The 24,529-nt window shown below is 44.0% G+C and overlaps 1 protein-coding gene across 9 annotated transcripts in view; it reads right to left on the bottom strand.

Annotated features, from left to right (window-relative positions):
- DYRK4 (dual specificity tyrosine phosphorylation regulated kinase 4) overlaps positions 1-24,529 on the bottom strand; it is a 76,356-nt gene that overhangs the window by 32,576 nt on the left and 19,251 nt on the right. For 4 of the 9 annotated variants that reach the window (XM_073886989.1, XM_073886997.1, XM_073886990.1 and 1 more), the window contains 7 exons: positions 10,421-10,501; positions 9,609-9,725; positions 8,760-8,898; positions 6,933-7,096; positions 3,671-3,807; positions 3,211-3,351; positions 1,207-1,345 (listed from right to left, as the gene is read on the bottom strand). In XM_073886989.1, the coding sequence (XP_073743090.1) occupies positions 1,207-1,345; positions 3,211-3,351; positions 3,671-3,807; positions 6,933-7,096; positions 8,760-8,898; positions 9,609-9,725; positions 10,421-10,501 (918 nt within the window). Of the gene's footprint in view, positions 1-1,206; positions 1,346-3,210; positions 3,352-3,670; positions 3,808-6,932; positions 7,097-8,759; positions 8,899-9,608; positions 9,726-10,420; positions 10,502-18,134; positions 18,265-20,589; positions 20,637-23,835; positions 23,880-24,529 lie in introns of those variants that run through there. The other 5 variants (XM_073886995.1, XM_073886996.1, XM_073886992.1 and 2 more) reach the window with 4 other exon arrangements.

Genomic DNA, 24,529 nt, shown 5'->3' with positions numbered 1-24,529 from the left:
AATTAACAAGTCAGGAAACGACAGATGTTGGCGGGGATGCGGAGAAAAGGGAACCCTCCTACACTGTTGGTGGGAATGCAAGCTGGTGCAACCCCTCTGGAAAACAGTATGGAGGTTCCTCAAACAGCTGAAAATAGAGCTACCATATGATCCAGCAATTGCACTACTGGGTATTTACCACAAAGATACAAATGTAGGGACCTGAAGGGGTACATGCACCCCAATGTTTATAGCAGCAGTGTCCACAATAGCCAAACTGTGGAAAGAGCCAAGATGTCCATCGACAGATGAATGGATTAAGAAGATGTGGTATATATACACAATTGAATATTATGCAGCCATCAAAAGGAATGAGATCTTGCCATTTGCAACGACGTGGATGGAACTGGAGGGTGTTATGCTCAGTGAAATAAGTCAATCAGAGAAAGACATGTATCATATGACCTCACTGATAGGAGGAATTCTTAATCTCAGGAAACAAACTGAGGGTTGCTGGAGTGGTGGGGGGTGGGAGGGATGGGGTGGCTGGGTGATAGACATTGGGTAGGGTATGTGCTATGGTGAGCACTGTGAATTGTGCCAAGACTGTTGAATCACAGATCTGTACTTTTGAAACAAATAATGCAACACATGTTAAGAAAAAAGAAAAAGAAGAAGATAACAGGAGGGGAAGAATGAAGGGGAGTAAGTCAGAGGGGGAGACGAACCATGAAAGACGATGGACTCTGAAAAACAAACTGAGGATTCTAGAGGGGAGGAGGGTAGGGGGATGGGTTAGCCTGGTGATGGGTATTAAAGAGGGCACGTTCTGCGTGGAGCACTGGGTGTTATGCACAAACAATGAATCATGGAACACTACATCAAAAACTAATGATGTAATATATGGTGATTAAGATAACAATAAAAAAATAAAAAAAAAAAACATATGTCCCTCATACCCCTAAGCCTTCTGTAGGAAAGCCCTCAGACCTTCCTGCTCCTGTCTGTCTTGATGATAAACTACATCTCTCTGCATTGACCCGATATCTGTCCCTTAGTCTTCACCGCATCTCTCGTGGTTTACACAACATATAAACATAACTGCTTGGCTTCCATCCTGGAGCCTTGGCTATGATGGCTTCCCAGTTACCACTGGGAAACAGAATGGGGCAAACAATTTCTGAGGGTGGGAACCAGCTCCCCTGGCAAGACAGAGCTTGTACTCACAGGCTTGAGATCACAGTGAATGATTTTCTCTACGTAAAGCATTTGCAAACACTTTAAAACAGAGAGGGTGAAGCGCCGAACTATTGACAGACTGAAGCCTTGAAAGCTATTATTCTTCATCAACTCATATAAGTTGATTCTGGAAAAAAGAGAGAGAAAGTGATATGTGTGTATCAGTGCAGAAGGTATAATGCTGAGTTTGAACGTCTAAACGATCCCATATCACCTGGTTTCCCTCTGGTAGTAGGCAAACCTCAGACCAGGAGGCAGGGCTTTCAAGTCCTATAAACTCAACCTTCCCCTTGATTCATGGTGGATCTGGCATGAAGCTCCACTGTGCTGGGCTTTCAGATGTCCCCTTGTTTCTTATGTGGCAAGGTCATTAACCGCTTTGTTACTCATGTGGGTGTTAAAACGTTGGGCCAAACTTCTGAAATATTCATAGTTTCTCAGGCCCTTGGAAGAGATCCAGGAAGTCCACCACCCAACCAAGTGGCCACCCCTGCCCCAAACTAATAAGGCTGTCTAAAGACATATAAATGTTCCTGATAGGTAAAGCAACAAGACAGTGGATAGATGGGGGCTGAGGCAAAATGGAGAAGCCCTACCCTATCTAAAGTGAGCCTGGATGCTTGGTCCCATCCAACTGTAGCCTTGCAGAAATGAGGATTTACTCTTGCTAGATTATACCAAATTTTCTAAACAGGCAGAAGCCTGCACTATTGTATAATAGCCTGCTATATTATGTGAAATCTGCTGACTTACAAATGTTGGAAACAAATGCAAAGCATTTTAACAAGAAAAATATATCTGTGAGCTGCCAGTTTGTGGCTCTGCAAACCATAAGGTCGGGAGAGGAGGGAAAGAAGGGGCACAACCCAGAAACAACTTCTTCCTGGTTTCTCCCAATCTTCCATTTCCAAGCCTTCTCTAACTCTGGAAGTATTTAGGAAGCCATTCGTTCTTGAGGAGTACAAGGGAGATGTGAAGCTCTAGCCTCATTCTGACTGGCTGTGTGACCCTGGGCAACTCCTAACCTCTCTGGTCTTTGGATTCACCCTCTGCACACCTGCCCCCCCTCTCTTTTCAGAGCTCTTTTAAGTACAATGACATTTAACTGTGGAAATACTGTGAGTAATGGTCTAGAAAGGCAGCCTGGCTTGTTCATTTTGACAGAAGGAAGATAATTCGCCTCTGTATACTGGAAAGTGGACCACATTTTGTAGTCATCAGAGATGCTGAGAAGAGTATCAACCTTCCTTCTGACTCCAGTTTAGCTGGTTCCTAGAATTTCACTAATAGCAACGGTGTCATGGGAGCACCAAGCTACCAGCTCAGTGAATCCCATAATACTGAGCCTCTGAGCATCTACCCTAATTATTCCCCTTTGCTAAATGCTTTCTCGGTTTCTGGTTTTGTTCAAATTATGGAAGATGGTCTTCTCAGAGAGAAAAGTACTCAAATTAGCATGTCCTTCCAATTATTACACCCTTCCAGCTCCAATATTCAGCTAGGTGATGCCGATCTATTTCAGTCAGGTTCTGCTTCCTGACCAAAAATACCTGCTCCTGTCCTTATTTGCTCAAAATCAAAGTCCTTTCCCTGCTGGGAACAGCTAGCTGCCTGCTTCCTTGGCTTCCAACCTCAGCACCACAGGATCATAAAGCCAGTGAGTGGGGACATGGTGGCAAAGGACAGTCCTTTTCAATATATTTCAGTTTCAATCTTGAGCGCAGGGGCCTTGCATTGGTTATGTCACCCAGTTTGGCACCCAGAACTTAGGCAGCACATCCTGAGTATGCTGGCAGGTGACAGGCATGACTGAGGGACGGGGTGAGATGGGCAGCTTTGGGCCCAGCTCCTTTGACTCCTTGGCCATCGTGTCTACTCTAGTCATTAAAAGCTCACATCTAGAAAAATCTAGTGTTCTGACCTCAAAGTTTCTCTTCTGTCACCTTAAGCAATTTTTCAAAAGAAAATGAATTAAAAGAAAAAGCAGCTGACCCCAGGAGTTCAAAGGTGATGCAGAGATGATTGCGAAAATAGAAAAAGTCCTTCATGTGTACCACATTGTGGGTGTTGTCTTTGTCCTTCCTTCTGAGAGCTTCCAGGATCTTCAGCTCCACCAGGGCCTGGTGGTGAAATCTGAAGTGGTGGGGGAGTGGCAGGGAGGATAGGAAATGGGGACAGAATTCACAGTGTCATGTCATGCTACAGCAGTTAGCCCCTTTCTCCAGCCCCTCCCCATCACCCCAACAAGACCGTCCAGGGAGAGGGGGCAGAAATCACTAAAAGCTTCATATTCTTGCTTCTACTTTGCCCCATTGTGAAATTAGAGAGAGAAAGAGGAAAAAGATGAGGAAGATCAGAGGAAAACGCAGAGTTAGGAAGGGTTGGCATTATGAAGGGGCCAGAATCACGCAGACCACCTCTCCCATGGCCTAGGCCATCTAGCAAACCATACCTCTTCTTATTCCTGATGATTTTCAAGGCCACCAACTCATTGTTTTTGTGATCCAAGCACTTGGCCACCTGTCCAAAGGACCCTTTCCCGATCATCTCCAAAACCTCATAGCGGTAGGCAATGTGGTCATGCAGGACCTGCAGAAGCCAGACCAGGGTAAGAAACAGAGCCATAGGCTCTGGGGCTTCCCTGATAGTGGGGCCCCTGTGTCAGCCCATGGTTTATGCCTGGGGGAACTTTCTGAACTGCACCAGGTATTTGTGTAATTCCTATACTCCTCTCGTTGCTTAGCTTGTTGCTCAGATCCCAGGCTACCAAGGTGGTGCCAGGAAGGTCCCACAGGCTCTATCCACGTCAGGCAGTGCAAAGAACATTGGATGGTCTTTAGAAAACTTGGGTTCTAGGGACACCTGGGTGGCTCAGTCTGGTTAAGCGTCTGCCTTTGGCTCAGGTCATGATCAGGGTCCTGGGATCGAGTCCCGCATCGGGCTCCCTGCTCAGCGGGGAGTCTGCTTCTCCTTCTGCCTGCCGCTCCCCCTGCTTGTGCACACACACACCCCCCCACTCCCTCTCTCTCTCTGACAAATAAGTAAGCAAAATCTTTAAAAATTGAAAATTAAAAAAAAAAGAAAACTTGGGTTCTAGTCCCAGCCCTGCTGTTACCTCTAGTTTTCTGCTTATGTGGGAACCTGCAAAGTAAAAGGACTGAACAAAGTGGCTCTCAGGCCCTTCCGGTTTGGATATTTCATAAATCTTGAATGCAGCTGAGCAGTAGCCTCAGTTTGGGGGAAGTTCTATTTTAGACCCCTGGTGCATCTGTTCTGCCTCTTCCTGGTCAGATCTAGTTCTCCTCTTGACTTATCCAGATTTAATTCTAACTTGACAGTAAGCAGTACAGAGCTCAAACCTTTCTCAACTAAGAAGAGAAGCATTTTTCAAGAGTCAGAATCACCCATGTCCCTCCACAGGCTGGAAACTAGAGAACAGGTATTTATTCAAAGCAATGGGAAATTTTTAATTAAAAAGACTTTATCTGCACTTCTTCAGACAAGTCCCTTACTAACTCTGAGCTCAGTGCCCTCATCTGTAACTGAAGATCCTGGATAAGAACCTCTAATGCCTTCCAGTTCCGAGAATCTCTGATTCCCAGTTTTGCATGCAGGAATTTGGGAGAGATGAAAGACATATGTTTGTATACAAGTCCTCATGAAGTGTTCATGATTCTGTGGTGGCAGTTCTTTCATATAGCAGGAATCAGGATCATGAATATGAACAGGTACAACTTTACTAATTGTGGAAGTGGATTGCCCTACTTGTACAGGTTTGTCATGACAATGTACAGGGAAAGGGCAATGGACAAGCTCTGCACATGTTGGCATAAAGGTATTTTGCACAGGTCACCAGTTTGGTTGTATCATAATTATTTATCTACATGTCCACTTTGACATTGACTGTCATTACTTGAGGCCAAGAACCAGGTTGTACTCATTTTTATAGTTCCTTTTATATTTCTAGAGTCTAGCACATGCTCAAGCATATGATAGGTTCTCAAATAGGTATTCAATTAATGATCGTTGACAGAATAGAAATGAGAATGCAGTTGTGCTGCCTGTTTGGGAATTTGGCATGCATTGGAATGCAATGAAGATGGAGATTCTGAGTATACAGTGAGCATGCATTATCCCCCTGCCTGCCTCCACCAGTAACATAGCTCCCTAATATTTGAGACTGAGGAACTGAGCTCCAGTGAATTAACTTAAAGGTAGTGCTGACATCCCTGGGGAATTTTCCAGAGACTCTAACCCAGGTAGGGGTCAGGGTGGAGGAGCTGAGGATGTCTGGATGAATTGGAAGTAAGGTTTGTGTTGGAGATACTTAACCAAGGATCCATTAACAGCCCACCCCTCTTTGAAACTTTATGTATGTTCAGGGTGCCTTTTCTGGAATAAGGACTTACAGCATATATCAGACTCCCAAAGGGATCCTTGGCCTAAAAATGTTAAGAACCAGGGCACTAGATAGAGGATTTGTGCCAGAAACTCTAAATCCTTCCTTCTCAGAGTGTGACCCAAGGACCAGCAGCATGGGCATTGCCTGGAAACTTTTGAAAAAGGCAAAATCTCAGGGGCTCCATCCCACACCTGCTGGATAAAAATCCACATTTTTAACAAGATCTCCAGGGGCTTAATGTGTATAGTAGAGCTTGAGAAACACAGCTCTAAATACTCTTAAGAAATAATGTCTCTTTGGGGCACCTGGGTGGCTCAGTCAGCTAAGCAGTTGCCTTTGGCTCAGGTCATGATCTCCGGGTCCTGGGATCGAGCCCCACGTCGGGCTCCCTGCTCAACAGACAGTCTGCTTCTCCCTATCCCTCTGCCTGCCTCTCTGCCTACTTGTGCTCTCTATCACTCTGTCATATAAATAAATAAAATCTTTAAAAAAAAAAAGAAATATGTCTCTTCTTTGAAGCCATCAAAGACCAATCTTTAAATGTAACCAAGTTGTGAAGAAGTGTCCAGAGGAGGAATTTCCCAGCAGCCTACTAACCTGGTAGACTAAGCATCACATATCTGGACATTTTCAAAAGTGGAAATTCCTTTCTGAAGCAAAAGAGACACTTTTCACTGCCTGGATTTTGCCTTCAGGCTGGTAAGAGGCACTGTCCTGGAGAACCCCAGATTACAATCAGAAGAGGAGAAGGAGAGATCATCTTTGCTAGGATCCATCTTTGGGAACTTGAAAAGAGTCAAGGACTAGGTGCCAGAGACTACAGTGACAAGAACTTTTTTTGGTTGCAGAGAAATGGCATTTAAAATGGAATAGAAAAAGGTCCATGTATGGGCTTGTATAGAGGAGACAAAAAAGAGGATATTGGGAAGACTGCACCTTATTCCATGGAGTATGGCCTTTCCAATGGGTGCAGAGCTATGCAGAAAAAAGAGCCTGTGGAAATTTGCCCAGGACACAAACCTGTTACTCCAAATACTCTTGGAGAAAAATCAGTACTCTGTTAGCAGAGTAGTTTGTATATTAAGTGCATGTTTTCCCATTTTTAAACATGGCATTTCTTTGGTTTATCACCTACTAGAATCCTTCAGGATGCCTAGTCTGAGATGTATTGGCACCAAATGCTATTAAAACACACACACACACACACACACACACACACACACACACACTTTTTTTTTTTTTTCCTTTCCAGACTACTTCTTGTCCTTAAGCCCCAGGCCCCTGGAGTTACCATGACCTACTCCCCCATCACCTTCATATAGGAGCCATGTTCATCATCAAAACTTGTTTTGCTTAACTTCTCAGGAGTCACATGGAGCTTCTCTGCTTCAAGCCCCAGGAACCACAGCTTCGTGTAGCCCAGGATTTCACTTTGCTCATATGAAGACAGCTGGTTCTTAAAAAACTTTAGGGCCTCTGTGTGAAAGACATTATAGTTGTCAGTTGAGGCAACATGGGGATTTACCCAGGGTCCTGATGATGACACCCCTTCTAGCTCATGAGACAGTCACTCCTTTCCTCAACTAGGTGCCTTACTAAGGACCATGTGTCTTGAATCTCACAGGGTAGAAATGTAAAGGATAAATGTTAAGGTGTTGTACTATTTCCATAAATCAGGAGGGAAATACAAGGAAGGGAAAGGAAGAATTTAGACATTTACTAAAAGCTATGGGTTGCAGTAGCATTGGTAAAAATTTGAGGAGGAAAGCTAGTGTCAAGTGGTATGTAGTTACAGCAGCAGTTTCCATATTTGGGGCTACACAAACAGTTTATCCCAAGAGGGTTTGCAAACTATAATGTCTTCAAGGGCCAGGCAAGTAACTTAAGTGCAACTTTAAAGGCCCAAGAAGTATTCCCACTCAAATCTGCAGCTCAGACTGCAAGGAAGGAACATGTGTTTGCTCTTCTCTATCCTTCTCTGGCCAGACCCCATCAGGTATTTGGTGTTTGGTCTGGCAGCAGGTGGGGTGGGGTTCCAACTTTAAGGAGATAAACTGGAGAGTGCTGAGAGAGAGTCCTGGGGATTGGGGGTGGGAGGGGAAGGCACCACGTTATTTGACAAACTGCTGAAGAGTTGGAGAAGGAACTGCCAGAAGGAAAAAAGACATGAGAGACAAGACCTGTGGGAAGGGCAGTCATGCATATTCTTAGCCCAGAAGATAGAACCAAGACCTAAGAGAGCAAGGAGAGAGATATGAGCTCTGTAAAGGCAGAACTAACTCAAGACTGAAGTGATCGCCTCGTGGGTGGTTCCTAAGATTGTTTAAGAAGAGGAAGGACAACAATTTCAAAGCTGTGGGTAAAGAGCTCTAAGTGTCAGATAATGTTGGCACAGTGGGTGTTGGTTCTCTTCCTTTGAATTCTAATAGGGGATGAATCTCTGAACCTTGTGAGGAGTTGGGCTCCTGGCCAAAAACCTATGTGATCTTTCAGGCCCAATCATAGGTAATTACAAAGGCTTCCTGGCAGGGTTCATGGGGAAACCGCCATCCCCACACCAGCATTGGTGCAGAGCCAGTACATGAACTCTCTGAAAAGTTGCTGTCAAGGGCTCAGGTTCCCCTGGGCAGCCATGCGCTTACACACATCTACATTTCTAACCCAGAAGCCCCTATTCAGATGCTTTCCTCGGGTATTTCTGACAAGACCTCCTTATCAAGAGGAAGAAGTGAGATATCAAGGCACTTGCCCTACTCTGACTCAGTACTCAGTACATTTCCTCTCGTAGCTCTTCCCCTCTCCTTCTCCCTCCCCCTCCTGCATAAAATGACAGGAAGCTTGTTCAGCTCCCTAGGCAGTGAGCTCTGCTTGAGCTCATCATACACATCTGACCTGGAGTGGTGCCAGTCCACAGGGAAAATGGAACACTGGGGAGTCGGTGTTTCCCCCTATTTATTCTCTTCCTTATACTATCACAGTAAGTGATGAGATGCTTACTGCTACTTTCACTTTGGCTTGTTGCCTTAGTTGACTTCTCTAACACCTGGCAGCTTAGCCCTCTTTGGTTCAGCTCAGCTCATGACACCTTGACCATCTAGAACCAGCCCCACTAAACGCTGCTACTTCCCAAACGGCATACCTGCTGCCGTCAGAGGCACCTTGTGCTTTCTTGGTGGTTTCTCCTCTGGCTTGAGATCTTCGGTTTTAATGCTTGAATGAAAAGGCATCTCTGAAGTCCGGAGCTCAGAGGCTGACGTCTGATTGTGACTTTGATTCTCCTGTCCAGACAAAGAGACTTGAAATAAAGGACTGCTTAGACTTTTGGGTGTCACGAACCATTGATCAGACCAAGAACACCCACCTCCAGACAGATTCTTCTTCTACGTTTCCAGGGAGAAAATGATAATTATCAGACCTTAGGTTTTCTCAGTCTTTCTCTCAAAGGAAGTATCTGTCTGACTCACATTATTCTCTGTGAGGCCTGTGCACAGTGCCTTAAGCAGTTGACAACCACAGTGAAGAAATGGGAACAGTTTTTTTATTACTGCTCTTGAGAAGGTCATTTCCTAACTAGATAAAGTGATTTGCTCAAGGGCACAAACCCTTGAACTTATGTGTCTATCATACCTCTTTAACTTGGCTCTTTCTTACGTTCTCTCTTTTGGTCCTTACACAAAAAAGAGTAGGGGACACTGGAAGAAAACAATCATTTCATATGCTTCTACTATTTATATACCAGACACTTCACTCTTCTTTCCCTCAATAAATCCTCATGACAACCCTACGGAGAGCCCATTTTGTGGATAAAAGAAAGTCAGTGATTTATTTGCTAAGGTTTACATTCATTGTAAAGAGTGAGAACAGGACAAGAACCCAACTCTTCAGGTGACATTGCGCTTTTCCCACCATCTCGGCCTTTCTAAACTTGGTTCCAGACCAAAGTCTTTGACCTCCCTGCTCAGGGCCATGTCCACTGCCCTGTACTCACCTGATACAGCAGGGGTGGCTTTAGCAAGATTTTGTTGCTGATGCATGGGAAGTTAACCATGTTCTTCTTCCCCTTGGTATCCACAAAAGGGAGTGAAGTAATGCTGGTGTTTGGATTCTATATAAGGAGAAAGTGGATAAGGTGCAGAAGCCTCAGGCAAGAAATCTATGTCTCCAGGGAGTCATTTCTCCCAGCTCCCCTGTCACAGCAAGAATGAGTCTGAACCAAATCCAGGCCTAAATCTATTTTCAAAGCTCTTGTAGAGAAAAGCAGAGTGGTCAAGCAGATGAGCTCTGGGTTTGACTCCCTGCTCCACCGCATATAACTGTAGATCCTGAATAGGTCACAAACTCTTTCTCTAAGCTTCAATTATCTCATCACTACCATGGGGACAAAAATGGGATCTACCTCATAAGGCTTTTGTGAGGTAAATGAGGCAATTCATGTAGAGTATTCCATAAGTGTTAGCCATTATTATCATCATTCCAATATCTTACCACCCTAATATGGGAAAGCACTTCCTGCTATATAGTGTACACCTCCCTTGGTGCAACATAAGCTTGCATTTCTTCTACATTATTGATTTGACCTCACTTGGATGCCTGTCTCCATGAATTGATTGATTACAAGAGAGGTAGTCTGTCATTGAATAGCAACATTTAAAATTGTGTGGAGATGAGGCATGGTGCTGTGGATAGAGTATATGCATCATGTTATGCTGAGTTGATGAAAAATGCCTCTGAAAAGCTATTCTGGCCACCCACCTAACCTCAACCTTTCCTAGAGAAAAGACACTAAGCATCACTTCCCACCTTAGGCAAGAATCGAGTCATTCTGAGGTTCTTGATCTTGGAAGGTGGCTTCTGGGCTTGAACCAAAGGCTTACTCTCAACCTAGATCAAGTAGAACAGTATTGGAATAGTGTTTAGCATGCTATCATCTCAAGCTATTGAGACATATTTTGCTTCATTACAACAATCAAAATACAGTTGAAGCCAGCTCTCTTGATCCCAAAGCTAGGAAGAGCTAAGAGAGGCCTAGAGAAGTACTGAATGAATGTATGAATGAACGCATATCAAAACAAGTGGTCTTTCTGGCAGTGCTTATCCTGGATTGACTTGTCCTATGGTTTTCATACTTTAAAAAAATCCATAGAACCCTTTCTTCAAATAAAAACCAGGCACTCTGGACAGGGGAAGAAATAAAAGCTGAGCTGCTCTTTCCAAAGAAAAGAAAATGCCCATAGTCTTGCCCAGGGACTCTTCCTACCCTCAGAGTGGCTCTGAAGGTGCCCTATTGGAACCCACTAGAGTATGGGAGCCCAGCCTGAACACCAGTGACCTGATCAGGAGAGACTTCACATCTAGAAAGGGGTCAGGAGGAAAAGACCAAAACAGCAGAGCTGTGTCCCCCAAAGGGTGGCAAGCACACCGTCAAAGTATGTGACGTAATTGTGTGTGATACAAGATAACGGATATCTAATGTTTATACATTTATTTTAATATACATTTATTTTAATTTGAAAAACCATAGCATATTAAACCTATAATTTTACTATGTAAAATGAGACCAAAATTTAAGTTAAAAAAATGTGAGCATTAAGTAGACCTGGTAAAAACCATGAAGGTGGCACTGAAATTACTAAAGTTTAGCAAAAACAGGCTACAGTTCGAATCTAGGTTCTTCTCTTTGAAGCAGAATTCGTGGGTTCTCCTTATTCCAGCCCCCTCTTAGGGAACTGAACGAGATTTTCTGAGACACAGCTGGTGCCAGACCCACCCCTGTAAAACTTGGTATACCGGCCACACCGAAATAAGAACTGGGGACAATACTTCAACTTAGTATCACCTAGCACAGCTAAGCCCTCTACAGAGCTAAAATGATGGGGACTATGTACAATAGGCCACCTTGACTTCTCAGAATAGGCACAATATCTAAGGGAGTAGGAGCTACATAGAGCATGGCTCATGGACTTAGACAAAACTAATTTGATTGGCTAACATATACTAATGCAGGATTTGATTGTCTATTGTCTATTGAATGGACAATGATGATATCTGAGCAAATACTGCAGTCCCAACTTCTCATCAAATAAGTCTGTGAGGATTAAAACTTATAACAGTCATCAACAGTGACAAGCTGGCATTGAGAACAAACTGGGGAGACTGAACAGACCAATAAAAAGTATATTAACAAAACACAACTAAATACCAAGCAAAGGACTTGAACAATGAGTGTCAACAAAGAAGGAAGAGATCGCTGTTAATGCAGTCTGCCAGGGGGATGTGAGGAGGCTTTGTGGAAAGGGCCTGGCTTGGCCTTGGCTTTTTCTGGGAGGAAGGGTAGAGAATGTGTTCATTAGGTGAAACAGTATCTGGGAATGTTCTGAGGATCTTCACTGCTCATGCTCTCTAAGCTGGAGCAGAGGGTATGCTGGATTGTGGAAGGCACTGAATGCTAACCTAAAATATTTGGTCTTTATCTAATGGGCAATAGTGAACCACTGACAGTTTGAAAGTCTGGGTGTTACATATGCAGAGCATTACTTCAGAAAGACCCTTCAAGCAACAATGTGGCATAAAATAATGATCACAGATATGAACTCTGATATCAGATCTTAGTTTTGAATCCCAGGTCCACTACTCATTAGTTGTTTGAACTTGGGCAAGTTATCAACCTTTCCTCATGTAATATAGAGAAAATGACAGTACCAATCTCAAAGGATTGTTATAAGGACTAAATGAATTCATGTGCATAAAACTCTTAAAGCAGTGCTTTGTATATGGCAAGGGTAAATGTTTGCTAGAAGTAATTCTCCTCTTTTGTAAAATGGAGAGTGGTTTTTTGGTATTTCTCATGAGAAAGGAAAACATGGATTCAGAACTGATGGAGAATGAGCAAGAATATGTGCAATCTAAAAAGCACAGAGGAGGGGCGCCTGGGTGGCTCAGTTGGTTAAGCGACTGCCTTCGGCTCAGGTCATGATCCTGGAGTCCCGGGATCGAGTCCCACATCAGGCTCCCTGCTCAGCAGGGAGTCTGCTTCTCCCTCTGACCCTCCCCCCTCTCGTGCTCTCTATCTCTCATTCTCTCTCTCTCAAATAAATAAATAAATAAAATCTTTAAAAAAAAATTAAAAAAAATAAAAAGCACTGAGGATATTTAACATGAGAGAAGATAAAACAAAACTAAATGTCTGAGAGGTTAACAATTCTGATACTGCCATACATATATACTGGAATCAAATGACTAAATAAATAGATTGTAGATGACAGGAACCAGGTTTCCCATGATGGATTGGAGATTTGTAGATAATCAAGGTCATCATCAACATTACCACCATGTGATAATGGATTAGAGTTGGAGACATCAGTAGGAACTCATGTTTAACTCAATGTAGTTACAAATGGTCACATATAGACAAATTTATAGATATGTGTATATGCAAGGGTTAATGCATGCACTCGTGTGCACACACACACACACACACACACACACACACTTCTTTGCTTTGTTAGCTTTAGAGGTCCTAAAAGAAATAACACCCCCATAGAAACAAGCACACCTAAAACTCACAACTTGGTTTCTAATACCATTCTCCAGTAAAAGGAAGCAAGGCTCCTTGGAGAAGTGATTAATTCTAGGACTGGGTCAGGAAATGCACAAGATGAACCTGGAGTATTTCCTAGTGACATAAAGTAAGGAAGGGCTAAACAAAACAAAACAACCCACATTGATGAGAGTGTGTCCAAAGGGCACAGGAACCAACTGAAAGAGTTCCCAATGCCCAAATCTGGAACAATTTTAGCAAAAAAATGAAGTAGTGTTGGATTAGGACTCAAAGTTTAAAATAAATATCTATGCATCCATACTGATGCAAATAAATGATTCAATAAAGAAATAAATACGCAAAAAGAAACAAGTCTCCCATGCAGAAGAGTTCCTGATATATTATACAGACATTCCACTCTAGAGGAGGGGAGCACAACTCCCCACTCTTTAAGCTGTGCGTAGTGACTGGTTTCCAAAAAGTATAGCATGGAAAGGAGGGAAGAAAAGCAACTTTACCAGAGAAACCAGACAAACACTACCTTACCCAGGTAATCTAGTCAAAATCAGCAACCATAAACCATGTGGATAGTATGTGTCGTTGATATGCTTGATGAAAATGGTACCTTCCCTCAAGCAGGCTTCCTCCCAAAGCCTACAACCCCAATGGCATCATGAGAAAAACAGACAAATTCCGATAGAAAGGCATCTTACAGTATATGTGACCAGGATTCCTCAAAGGTGTAAAGGTCATCGAAAACAATGAAAGTCTGAGAAACTGTCACAGCCAAGGGGAGCTTAAGGGGACATGACAACCAAATGTAATGTGACATCTGAGATAGGAATCTGGAGCAGACAAAGGACATTAGGTAATGAAGAAATCTGCCTAAAGTGTGGAGTTTAGTTAAAAATGTATCACTATCTAAATTTTAAAAAATATTTAAAAAAAATAAGAATGGTGTGCCTGGGTAGCTCAGTTGGTTAAGCATCTGACTTGTGATGTTGGCTCAGGTCATGATCTCAGGGTTGTGAGATCGAGCCCCATGTTGGGCTCTGGTGTTCAGCAGGAAGTCTGCTTGAGATTCTCTCTCTCTCCCTCTGCCCTTTGTCCCTCACCACACTTGCATGCATGCATGCTCTCTCTCTCTCTAAAATAAGTAATAAATTTTAAAAATCTAAAAAGACGGATCAGTATCAGTTCATTATTGCAACAAAGTACCACAACAAAAATAAGACTTTAATAATAGGGGAAACTGGGTGTGGCATATGTAGTGGTATATGGGAACTCTGTCCTATCTGCTCAATTTTTCTGCAAGTCTAAAACTGGTTCTTAAATAAGTATATTAATAAAACAAACAAAACTCCCGAGGGGAGGGGTAATATCAGAAGGACTGTTGCTGGGGCGCCTGGGTGGCTCATTTGTTAAGTGTCTGCCTTCGGCTCAGGTCATGATCCCAGAGTCCTGGGATCGAGCCCTGCTTAGGGCTCCCTGCTCCGCAGGAAGCCTGCTTCTCCCTCTCGCACTCCCCTTGCTTGTGTTCCTTCTCTCACTGTGTCTCTCTCTGTCAAATAAAATCTTAAAAAAAAAAAGAAAGAAGGGTCATTGCTTATGACTCAGTATAAGCTTGTTCTACCTGATCTGAAGGACAGAATGAGGTCAAAGTGTGGAATTCATAGAGAGGTGGTTTCTAGCTCAATATAAAGAAGGATTTTCTAGAGTTTAGAGCTGTCAAAAAATGGAATGGGAGTCCTTATGAGCAGTGAGCTCTCTACCACTGGAAGGGCCAAGTCCACCTAATAAGCCACATGAGAAATGTGCATGGACTCATGCTTTTAGAAAAGAGTTAAAATTGGAAGTCATAAAAAAAAAAAGACTGTTATGGTGTAAATGTTGGGTTTGTTTGTTTGTGTTTTCTATATTCTCAGCTCCTTTGTCTAAAATTTAAAAGATAGTGAATATGTTTAAGGCCCCTTTTGACCTTTCAGCTCCCTGATTTTATCGTTAACTTTGCATTTGCAATTGGTGCAAAAAAAAAAAATACATTTCTATTGTCTACATACTCAAAAAATTGTGTCATAACTTACCCAAATGTGTTTTTCTGTCATTTGAAAAATTTTAGCTGTTATTTGTTCTCATTCAGCTAACAACCATAATTATAATAATAAACATATATGCACACTGACTTTCTATACTTAAAAAAAAAAAAAGTCCACCTAATAAGCCACGTGAGAAATGTGCATGGACTCAGGTGGTGGACAAGATGCAACCTCCAAAGTCCCATTTGTCTGTAAGACTCATTCAGGTGACCCCTGGGAGTGTCTTGAGTGGATCCTTCATCCTCTCATGGAACCAACACTGAGAACTGTCGTATAGAACAGTGCTTCCCAGCCTTTGTCACACCATGCCACACTATAAAAAATTATCTTTGTATGACAACCTGGGGTAAAAAGGGGAGGTAGCTCCCAGACAGATGCTACCAGCACAGGGTTCCAGCTGCCCCAAGCTTGTCTGCCCCGAGGGCTGCTGACCTCTACATCCATGCACACCTCTACCAGTGTGTCACACAAGTTTAGAAACTTGCTGCTTCTTTGTCTCCAGCAGCTTCCTCAACAACATTCCATTCTATCGCAGCATCCCCAGGAGGCAGGAAAAAGAGGGTGTGATCTCCAGCATGCATGGTGGCAAAAAAGACTTTGTCCTTTAAGACCAGAAGCTTCGTAGCCCTGTTCTGCGGTCCCTCACTGACCTCTGAGCCAATGTAACAGGAATCTCTAATAGTCATGAGCTCTCTATCCAAATTTAGAGTCCTCAGTATAAAAAAGATTTTATGCACAGAGGTCCATAGCATAGGCAGTGATTCCTATGCTGTCTAAGACCTGGGCACTGCCTGAGGCTGGAGAAAACCTCTGGAGGGGCCAGAAGATAAAAAGGCAGGGCATCTGAGGATGCCACCGGGGTCCTTTCATGGCTCCTTTTTGTGTGCATCACTGGTCGTGGAGGCCTCCTCTACAGCCAGAACTGACCTGTGAAGCTCCTTTATTTTCTAAACTTCTTATATGAACATGTACAGCTTTTATAATTCAAAAAATACCATTATTAAAAAAAAAACAATATTACAACAGAGAACTCTAAATGGTTCATTGCAACACTAGGGGAGAAAGACATTCTTTCCCTGAGAGCCTGAAGCAGAGAGAATTATATCTGAGAAGACACTGTCAAGGGACCTTGACTCAGAGCCTCAGAGCAGGGACATTGCACTGTGCAATGTCAAAAGAAGGGAGGTAGACCCCTTTGCTCACAAGTGGGCTCAGATTGCTAAGATTCTCCACATCTAGGCCCATGTTCGAATCTTGGGATTCCCCTAGGGTCTCCGGCTATGCTTGTCATCACTGGGTGATACACCCAGAGGGTTCAGGCCCTGCACCAACATGCATGGTGACAAGGCTGGTTGATCAGAAGCCTGGTGTCTCAAATCCTGACCCTGGGCCCCTCCCCCACCTCTCTGTGCCTCTGTCTTCTGAACTGGAGACTTTTGGGTTCTCACACTTCTTTTGTTTTCTCAGCAAAAGAAAAAGGCAAATTCCGTCTCACTACTTTGCAAAAGCCAGCTAGCTCATCTTTCTCAAATAAAAACTGAGTTCGGCCTAAAACCTGATTCGGAGGAAGGTGGGAAAGCTGAAACCCAGCTGCCCCACCCCCCACCCATGTCCCCGACAATCAGACAAATTGCTAAAGGAGCCAAACTATTCCAGTTGCTGATTCCTATTACTTGGACTCAAGGATTCTTCCAGGAATACCTGCTTCCTGCCTCCCCAAGCTGGGATGACACCTGGAATCACAGAGTTCAGATGGACCTTAGTGATGCATTCATTTTTAACATATTTACTGAGCACATCTATGTATCAGGCAGAGTGCTAAGCACAGATCACAGAGTCCAGGGGTTTCAAATTTCCTGAAAAGCTCTTAAAATACAGAATCTCCACCCTGACCCAGACGCCCTAGTGGTAGAACCCAGAAACCCGTATTTTTTAAAAAGCTCTCCAAGTGAGTAATGTGCAGCCGGGATGGGAGCCACGATCAAATGCCATCCCCTCCTTTGGAATTAATCTCTCTCCACTCTAAACTTGGTTTTCCTTTATGTCCTTGATATTTATGTATCCTTCCTAATTTTTTGTGAATTCTTATCTCCCCTCAGCAAGAGTCTATGGCAACAAACATGAGGCCTCTCAAGAGTATTCCTCTGGCTGGTTCATTTAGGGGTCCCCACAGTGCCTAGCCATGTGTCAATATCCATGGCATCCATAGTCACAAGAGCCTGGACTAAGCTGGGACCATCTGCAGAGACTGGGCATATCATCTTCCTTGCTGGGACAGTTGGATTAGTTATAGGCTGTTTCTAATGAAGGCTGCCTCTTTGTATGTTGTCACAGGGAGGTGCCTTTTTTATAAATCTAGATTATTCAACACAAGCTGGCTGCAGTAAGCACAACCTCCCACTTGCAGGACTGAATGAGAATATTTTCACAAACTTGCAAATTGTCATCTATGATTTCCTACCATGGGTAGCATAATTATGTGAGAATGAAGATATTCCTCCAAGACTATGCCTACCATATCCCTAGTTTAAGCACCTGTTGCAGTGGTCTCCTAAGCAGTACCCTGTCCCTTGCCCAATCCATCCTCAACTGCCTAAGACCTCAGATGTTAAACATGAACATCCGATCTTGTTGCTACACTGCTTAAATCTCCCCAGTGACTTCCCAGGGTATGGATGTCCTAGCATACAAACCCTCTCAGTCTCATCCCTTGTCATGGCCCTGGCCCTGCCTTTTTGGCTCCAGCAATTACGAATGCCTTGCAGCTCTCAAACACCATGCTTGTTCACATCTCATCACTTCCACTCCTACTGTTTCTACTTGGAATGTTCTCTCATCACCCACTTACCACCTTCCTCCATTCCAAGTCCCTATCATTCACCTGGTGAATTTATCCAAGGTCAAGCTCTGGCCAAAGTGTCACATTCTCCATGAAGCCTCCATAACCACTGCCCCATGCTTCATACTTGCTCCAATCACAACACCTGCAAAGGTTTGTTGCACAAGGTTGTCTTACATCTGCCTTCTGTTGCCAGACTATGAGATCCTTTAATAAAAGATATGAGTCTTATCTCAGAATTCTGAGCATAACATGGTATCTCCCACCTAGTAGTCACTTAAATATTTGCTAAAGGAAGGAAGGGAAGGAGGAGGGAGAGACTGAGGGAGCAGGAAACCCTAGTCCTTGTCCTCAAAGACTTAAGCCACCCAGGAAACAGCTGAGCTTGGACTTCAGCCTCTCTTCCTGGTTGGTAGTCCACCCTCTCCCCTGTGTGTCCACATTCCCTCTCCTAGTGGCTTCAATTCCCACCAGGGGAACCAGTTCTGTCCTGCTTCCCAGCACTTCCTTTGGGAAGGAATGCCTCCCAGTCAGCAAATGCACATAAGAAAATTCCCCTGCCAATACCTTCTTCTCAAAGGTAACTGCATTTTCAAAAAGAAAGCATAGAAAAGAAAGTGTTTTGGTGCAAATAAATGAATCTCTACTCACAGAAGGGTTCCTGGCGCTGGGGAGCTAGATGAAAGAGATCGTTCATTTTAGGAAAGAAGGTCTTCACAAACCTTATCATCATCATCATCAATCACACGGACATGTAACTTCTATGTCAGAATAGAGGACAGAATTGCACACAAGAGTGAAATCTCCAGTCCTCTGTCTTGCCTCAGTGCCCTCTCCCTGGTGACACTGTGCCTCCCCCTTCCCTAATTTGCATTCTCCTCAGGCCAAGCCCCCACCCCAACATGCACAGTTTACCCATGACTCACAGGGGAGTATATTTCCCGCCCCCTCACTCAGTGCTACAGGATAATAGGGTCCCTCTGTAGGGCTAGTTAGAACAGAATCTCGAGATGCACTGTCTCGTCTTAGTACCTTGGACAGAGCCCTTGATGTCCTCATCTGCAAAGTTCAGCGGAGAAAACAACTGGGCTCTCAGCAGGCATCAAGGCCACCCTGGTCTCCTGCCCCTGGGCTACCCAGATATTTCAGAAAGGCATACACCTCCATCAAAACACCTGCCTCAATCACACCTCGCCGACTATTTTTCTATTTTCTCAGCTGGCTCCTCCTTGTCTCTTCCTCCTCCCTGTTAATTAAAAAAAAAAAAAATCTCCAAGTGCATGATCAAGGTTGGGTGAGCAGGTGAAGCTCAAGTTCTGTGATATCAGATCACAGCTTCCTCCTTGTAGGCTCCATAATCCCTTCCCAGAAGCCAGAACAACCGAGAGTTCAAAACAAATGCATTAACGCAGAGAGAGGGTGTGACAAGAAGAGAGAAAATAAATCTTTGGGGACTCTCTACAGAACACAACAAGTTTGATGATTAGGCCCATCAGAGCACTGCAGAGAGCTGGGAGAAAGAGTTGCTAGGCTCCTCAAATCCCTAGCTAAGGCATTAAGCCGACTATCGCTGCATAGAGTTTAGGCAAATTGCATCTCTCCATGGCCACTTCTAGCTAAGACTCTTCCCTGAAGCCCCTTTGCTGTGTGTGAGGAAGCCCAGGATGTCGGACAGAAAAGATTATCCTCCTGTTTATACCCACAGCCAAGCCTGGACTCAGGAGACTCATTAGCAGAGCGAACGTGGCCAGCCACTTGGGAGGACTGAGGCTTTCATCCACCTTATGCAGTGTCCTCTCTGGAGTCCTACCCACCAGGTTATGTTCCTGGTGAAGGTGGAGGAAGGAGAGCCTGGCCGTCCTTAGGGCTTGAGGGAGGGGCAAGAGCATGAGCCTGAAAGACCAGATGCTTGGAGACATTTTCTAATGTACCTAGTGCATGGCCTTGGGGGAGAGACTTCCCTTTTGGGGCTTCTGTTAAGTGTAGCTTGAACAATTACGGTGCTGGAAGCCACCTTAAGGAATCTGTAATCAAACGCCCTCATTTTACAGATGGAGAAAGAGAAGTTAAGAAGGTTATCCATGTCATTGAGGTATTAACATACTACAAAACTCACCCAATTAGAAGGAAGGGGAAAACGAAGGGGTGGAAATCGGAGAGGGAGATGAACCAAGAGAGACTATGGACTCTGAGAAACAAACTGAGGGTTTTAGAGGGGAGGGGGTTGGGGGGATGGGTTAGCCCAGTGATGGGTATTAAGGAAGGCACATTCTGCATGGAGCACTGGGTGTTATGCACAATGAATCATGGAACACTACATTTAATGATGTATTGTATGGTGACTAACATAATAAAATAAAACAAAATTAAAAAAAGTTATCAGTAAGGTATTTCATATTCATTTTCTCACACCAAGTCTTTGAAACGTGGTGTGTATTTTTCACGTGCAGCACACCTAAGTTGGACGAGCCCCATGTCAAGGGCTCCATAGACTCACGTGGCCAGTGGCTGAAGTATTGGACATGGTAGCTCCAGAGGGCGAGGCTGACAGTAAACAAGTAAACAAACAAATACGTAATATAATTAGAAAGGGTGGTGAGCGAAGCCCTGTCTAAGGAGGTGGTCTTCAGCAATTAAATGATAGGAATGATAGAAGAGAAATAACAGAGCAAGTACCTGTTCTTCCAGGGCTGAAAATAGAAAACATGCCTTTAGAGGGGTTGTAGCATCTATTCATTAATTGTCAGAAAAACTGTAAAGTAACCCTCTAAATTAATAGACTCTTCCATCCCAGAAGCTGGCCACGAGGCAACACATTTTCTTTGAACAGAGTTACAGAAAAGCCAAACATCGTGCAACGTACTCACTCGCTGAGATAACTGAGGTCCAGAAAAGAGGAAGTTCCCTCTGCTGGCAGTTTGGATAAACTCCAACATTAGACCATTTTCCTCAATTGCACAGCGATCCTACGTCACTGGGAGCCACTGTGAGAGCTCTGTGATCCTGGCCAGCTAAGCTGAAAGGATGGGGACTCTCCACAGGCATCCAAGGCAAAGGACTCCCTGCGGAGAGCACTCCGTAGCAGGCGGCTCTTTAATATTCTACCGTGTTTTAGCCAAATGAATGGGGCATTGTATACTACTATCTAGAGGACCACACTGTTGTCTTAAATCAATTATTAAAAACAACATTTTAAAGACTTCCTTAGCTTAAACACTACCAAGATCCATATTTAAAATACTTAAATATTTAATTATTATTATAAACATTATAGTTATAGCATTAAATGCCATGAAGTAAGTATATATTATTATCAATTTATTTAAATATTTTTCAACACTTGCTTGGGGCAGTTGATATGCTGAGACCCATAGCTCTCTCATCTTCAGTGCTTTTTAAGGTGAAGAGATTACAATTCATTCTTTTCATCCTCCAATTAATATCATAACTATCCATTGAAGCCCAAGGTTTCATGTGCTGAGAACGGTTATTGAGTTGTTTGCTTTTCCCTACTTGGGCCTATTCAGCTCAACTGGATGAGAAGTCCATTGGAAAAAAATGAACAAATGGCGAAAAGACATTTATTTAGGGCCCATAAGAATAATTACCGATGTAAAGACAATAGCAGTAAATTTAGATAGTATTTTTATTTTTTATTTATTTTTTATTTTTTTTAAAGATTTTATTTATTTGACAGAGAGAGACACAGCAAGAGAGGGAACACAGGAAGAGGGAGTGGGAAAGGGAGAAGCAGGCTTCCCGTCGAGCAAGGAGCCTGATGCGGGGCCAGATCCCAGGACCCTGGGACCACGACCTGAGCCACCCAGGTGCCCCATAGTTTTTTAAAGATTTATTTTGAGAGAGAGAGAGAGAGAGAGTGCATGAGCATGCTTGCATGAACCGGGGAGAGGCAGAGAGAGAGGGAGAAGGAGTATCTCAAGCAGAATCCCCGCTAAGGGCAGAGCCTGATGACGGGCTTGATCCCATGACCCTGAGATCATGACCTGAGCTGAAACCAAGAGTCTGATACTTAACCAAATGATCCACCAGGCACCCCTAGATAGTATTTTTAAATGGTATTGTCAATTGTTGGCAGTTACAGAAACACACAAAAGATGGCGGAGGAGTAGGGGACCCTATTTCAACTGGTCCCCGGAATTGAGCTGGATATCTACCAGACCACTCTGAGCACCCACGAAACCAGCCTGAGATGTAAGAAGATCTGGATCTCTACAAACAGAATATCACAGGCGGTTGGTTTTGAGGTAGGAAGCAGGGAGCCCTGATTCTGCGGGCAGACTTTGGAGGATAAACGGCAGCGGGAGGGAGCCTGGCCGTGGGGATCCTACACCACCGGTGAGCGACAGCCTCACGCACTGGGGACCAGGCACAGACTCGCAGACCGGTAGCTAGCAGCGGGGAAAGGACCTTAAGGCAGCCCCTGGGCAGAAATCTGGAGCAGCAGGGTCGCACGTGTGAACTGGGAGCAGCTGGCGGTTTTAGAAGCACAAAGGGCACAGACGTGCCCCGATCTGGAGGCAGGACTGGGGGCACTGTGGAGGGGTGCACAACCCAGGAAGCTGCAGTTTATAGCAACACGGACAGAAACGGAGACGGTGTGGCCTGGAGAGCTCACTGAAGGACAGACTGTGGTCTGTCTGCTCTGAGGCAGAGGGTTGGAAACGGTCTCTTCTGCTCTGACTCACAGAAGAAACATGGAAAGCCGCCAGGGAAAGCCGCCAGAGACCAAAAGCCCCCAAAACTGATTCCCGCTGAGCCCATCCCCCGCCACAGGGGGGCAGGGCAACTCCGCCCAAATAGGGTTCCCTGAGCAACAGCACAGCAGGCCCCTCCCCCAGAAGACAGGCTGGGAAAACAAGAGGTCAGCAACCCTAAGGTCCCAAGAAAACAGGTGCATCTTGCTTGGGTTCTGGTCAATAATTTGGACTCTATACATACCCTCAACCACCCATCAACAGAAAGACTAGGAGGAGGAACCCCCAAAATAGAAAAGACTCAGAGATTATGACTTATGCTGCAGATTTACAAATGGATGCAGATATAACCAAGATGTCAGAGATGGAATTCAGGCTAGCAATTGTGAAGACAATGGCTAGAATGGAGAGATCAATTAATGGAAACATAGAGTCTCTAAAGGCAGAAATGAAAGCTGAATTGGCAGAACTTAACAATGCTATCAATGAGATCCAATCCAATCTAGATAATCTAACAGCTAGGGTAACTGAGGCAGAAGAATGAATAAGCGACCTGGAAGACAATATAATAGATAAAAAGGGAAAAGAGGAGGCCAGGGAAAAACAACTCAGAATCCATGAAAATAGAACCAGAGAAATAAGTGACACCACGAAGCGTTCCAATGTCAGAATAATTGGAATCCTGGAGGGAGTGGAGAGAGAGGACTAGAAGATGTATTTGAGCAAATCGTAGCTGAGAACTTCCCTAATCTGGGGAATGAAACAAACATTCGTGTCCTAGAGGCAGAGAGGACCCCCTCCGAAGATCAAGGAAAACAGGCCAACACCCCGGCATGTAATAGTAAAACTTGCAAATCTTAGAACCAAGGAAACCATCTTAAGGGCAGTTAGGGGGAAGAGATTCCTTACGTACAGAGGGAGGAACATCAGAATAACGTCAGACCTATCCACAGAGACCTGGCAGGCCAGAAAGGCCTGGCAAGACATATTCAGGGTAATAAAGGAGAAGAACATGCACCCAAGAATACTTTATCCGGCAAGGCTGTCATTTAGAATGGATGGAGAGATGTAGAGCTTCCACGACTGGCAGAAACTGAAAGAATGTGACAACTAAGCCGGCCCTGCAAGAAATAAGGGGGGTTTACAAAAGGAGAAAGACCGCAAGAGTGATATACAACAGAAATTTACAGGGACAATCTATAAAAACAACGTCTTCACAGGCAACATGATGACAATTAATTCATATCTTTCAATAATCACTCTCAACATGAATGGCCTAAATGCTCCCATAAAACGGCCTAGGGTTGCAGATTGGATAAAAAGACAGGACCCATTCATATGCTGCCTACAAAAGACTCATTTTGAACCTAAAGATACATCCAGACTGAAAGTGAAGGGATGGAGATCCATCTTCCATGCCAGCGGACCTCAAAAAAAGCTAGGGTAGCAATTCTTATATCAGACAAATTGGGTTTTAAACTAAAGTCTGTAATTGGAGACACAGAGGACACTATATCATTCTTAAAGGGTCTATCCAACAAGAAGATCTAACAATTGTAAATATCTATGCCCCCAACATGGGAGCAGCCATCTACATAAGCCAACTGTTAACCAAAATAAAGAGTCATATTGATAACAATACGTTAACTGCAAAATGTCAATACTCCACTCTCAGCAATGGACAGATCATCTAAGCAGAAAATCAACAAGGAAACAAGAGCT

The sequence above is a fragment of the Callorhinus ursinus genome, unplaced genomic scaffold (assembly GCF_003265705.2).
Source record: "Callorhinus ursinus isolate GAN/ISIS: 27379988/994484 unplaced genomic scaffold, GSC_fseal_2.0 scaffold74, whole genome shotgun sequence".
Taxonomy (NCBI): domain Eukaryota; kingdom Metazoa; phylum Chordata; class Mammalia; order Carnivora; family Otariidae; genus Callorhinus; species Callorhinus ursinus.
Note: the sequence above shows the minus strand (reverse complement) of the source record. Positions and strands in the feature narration are given on the sequence as shown.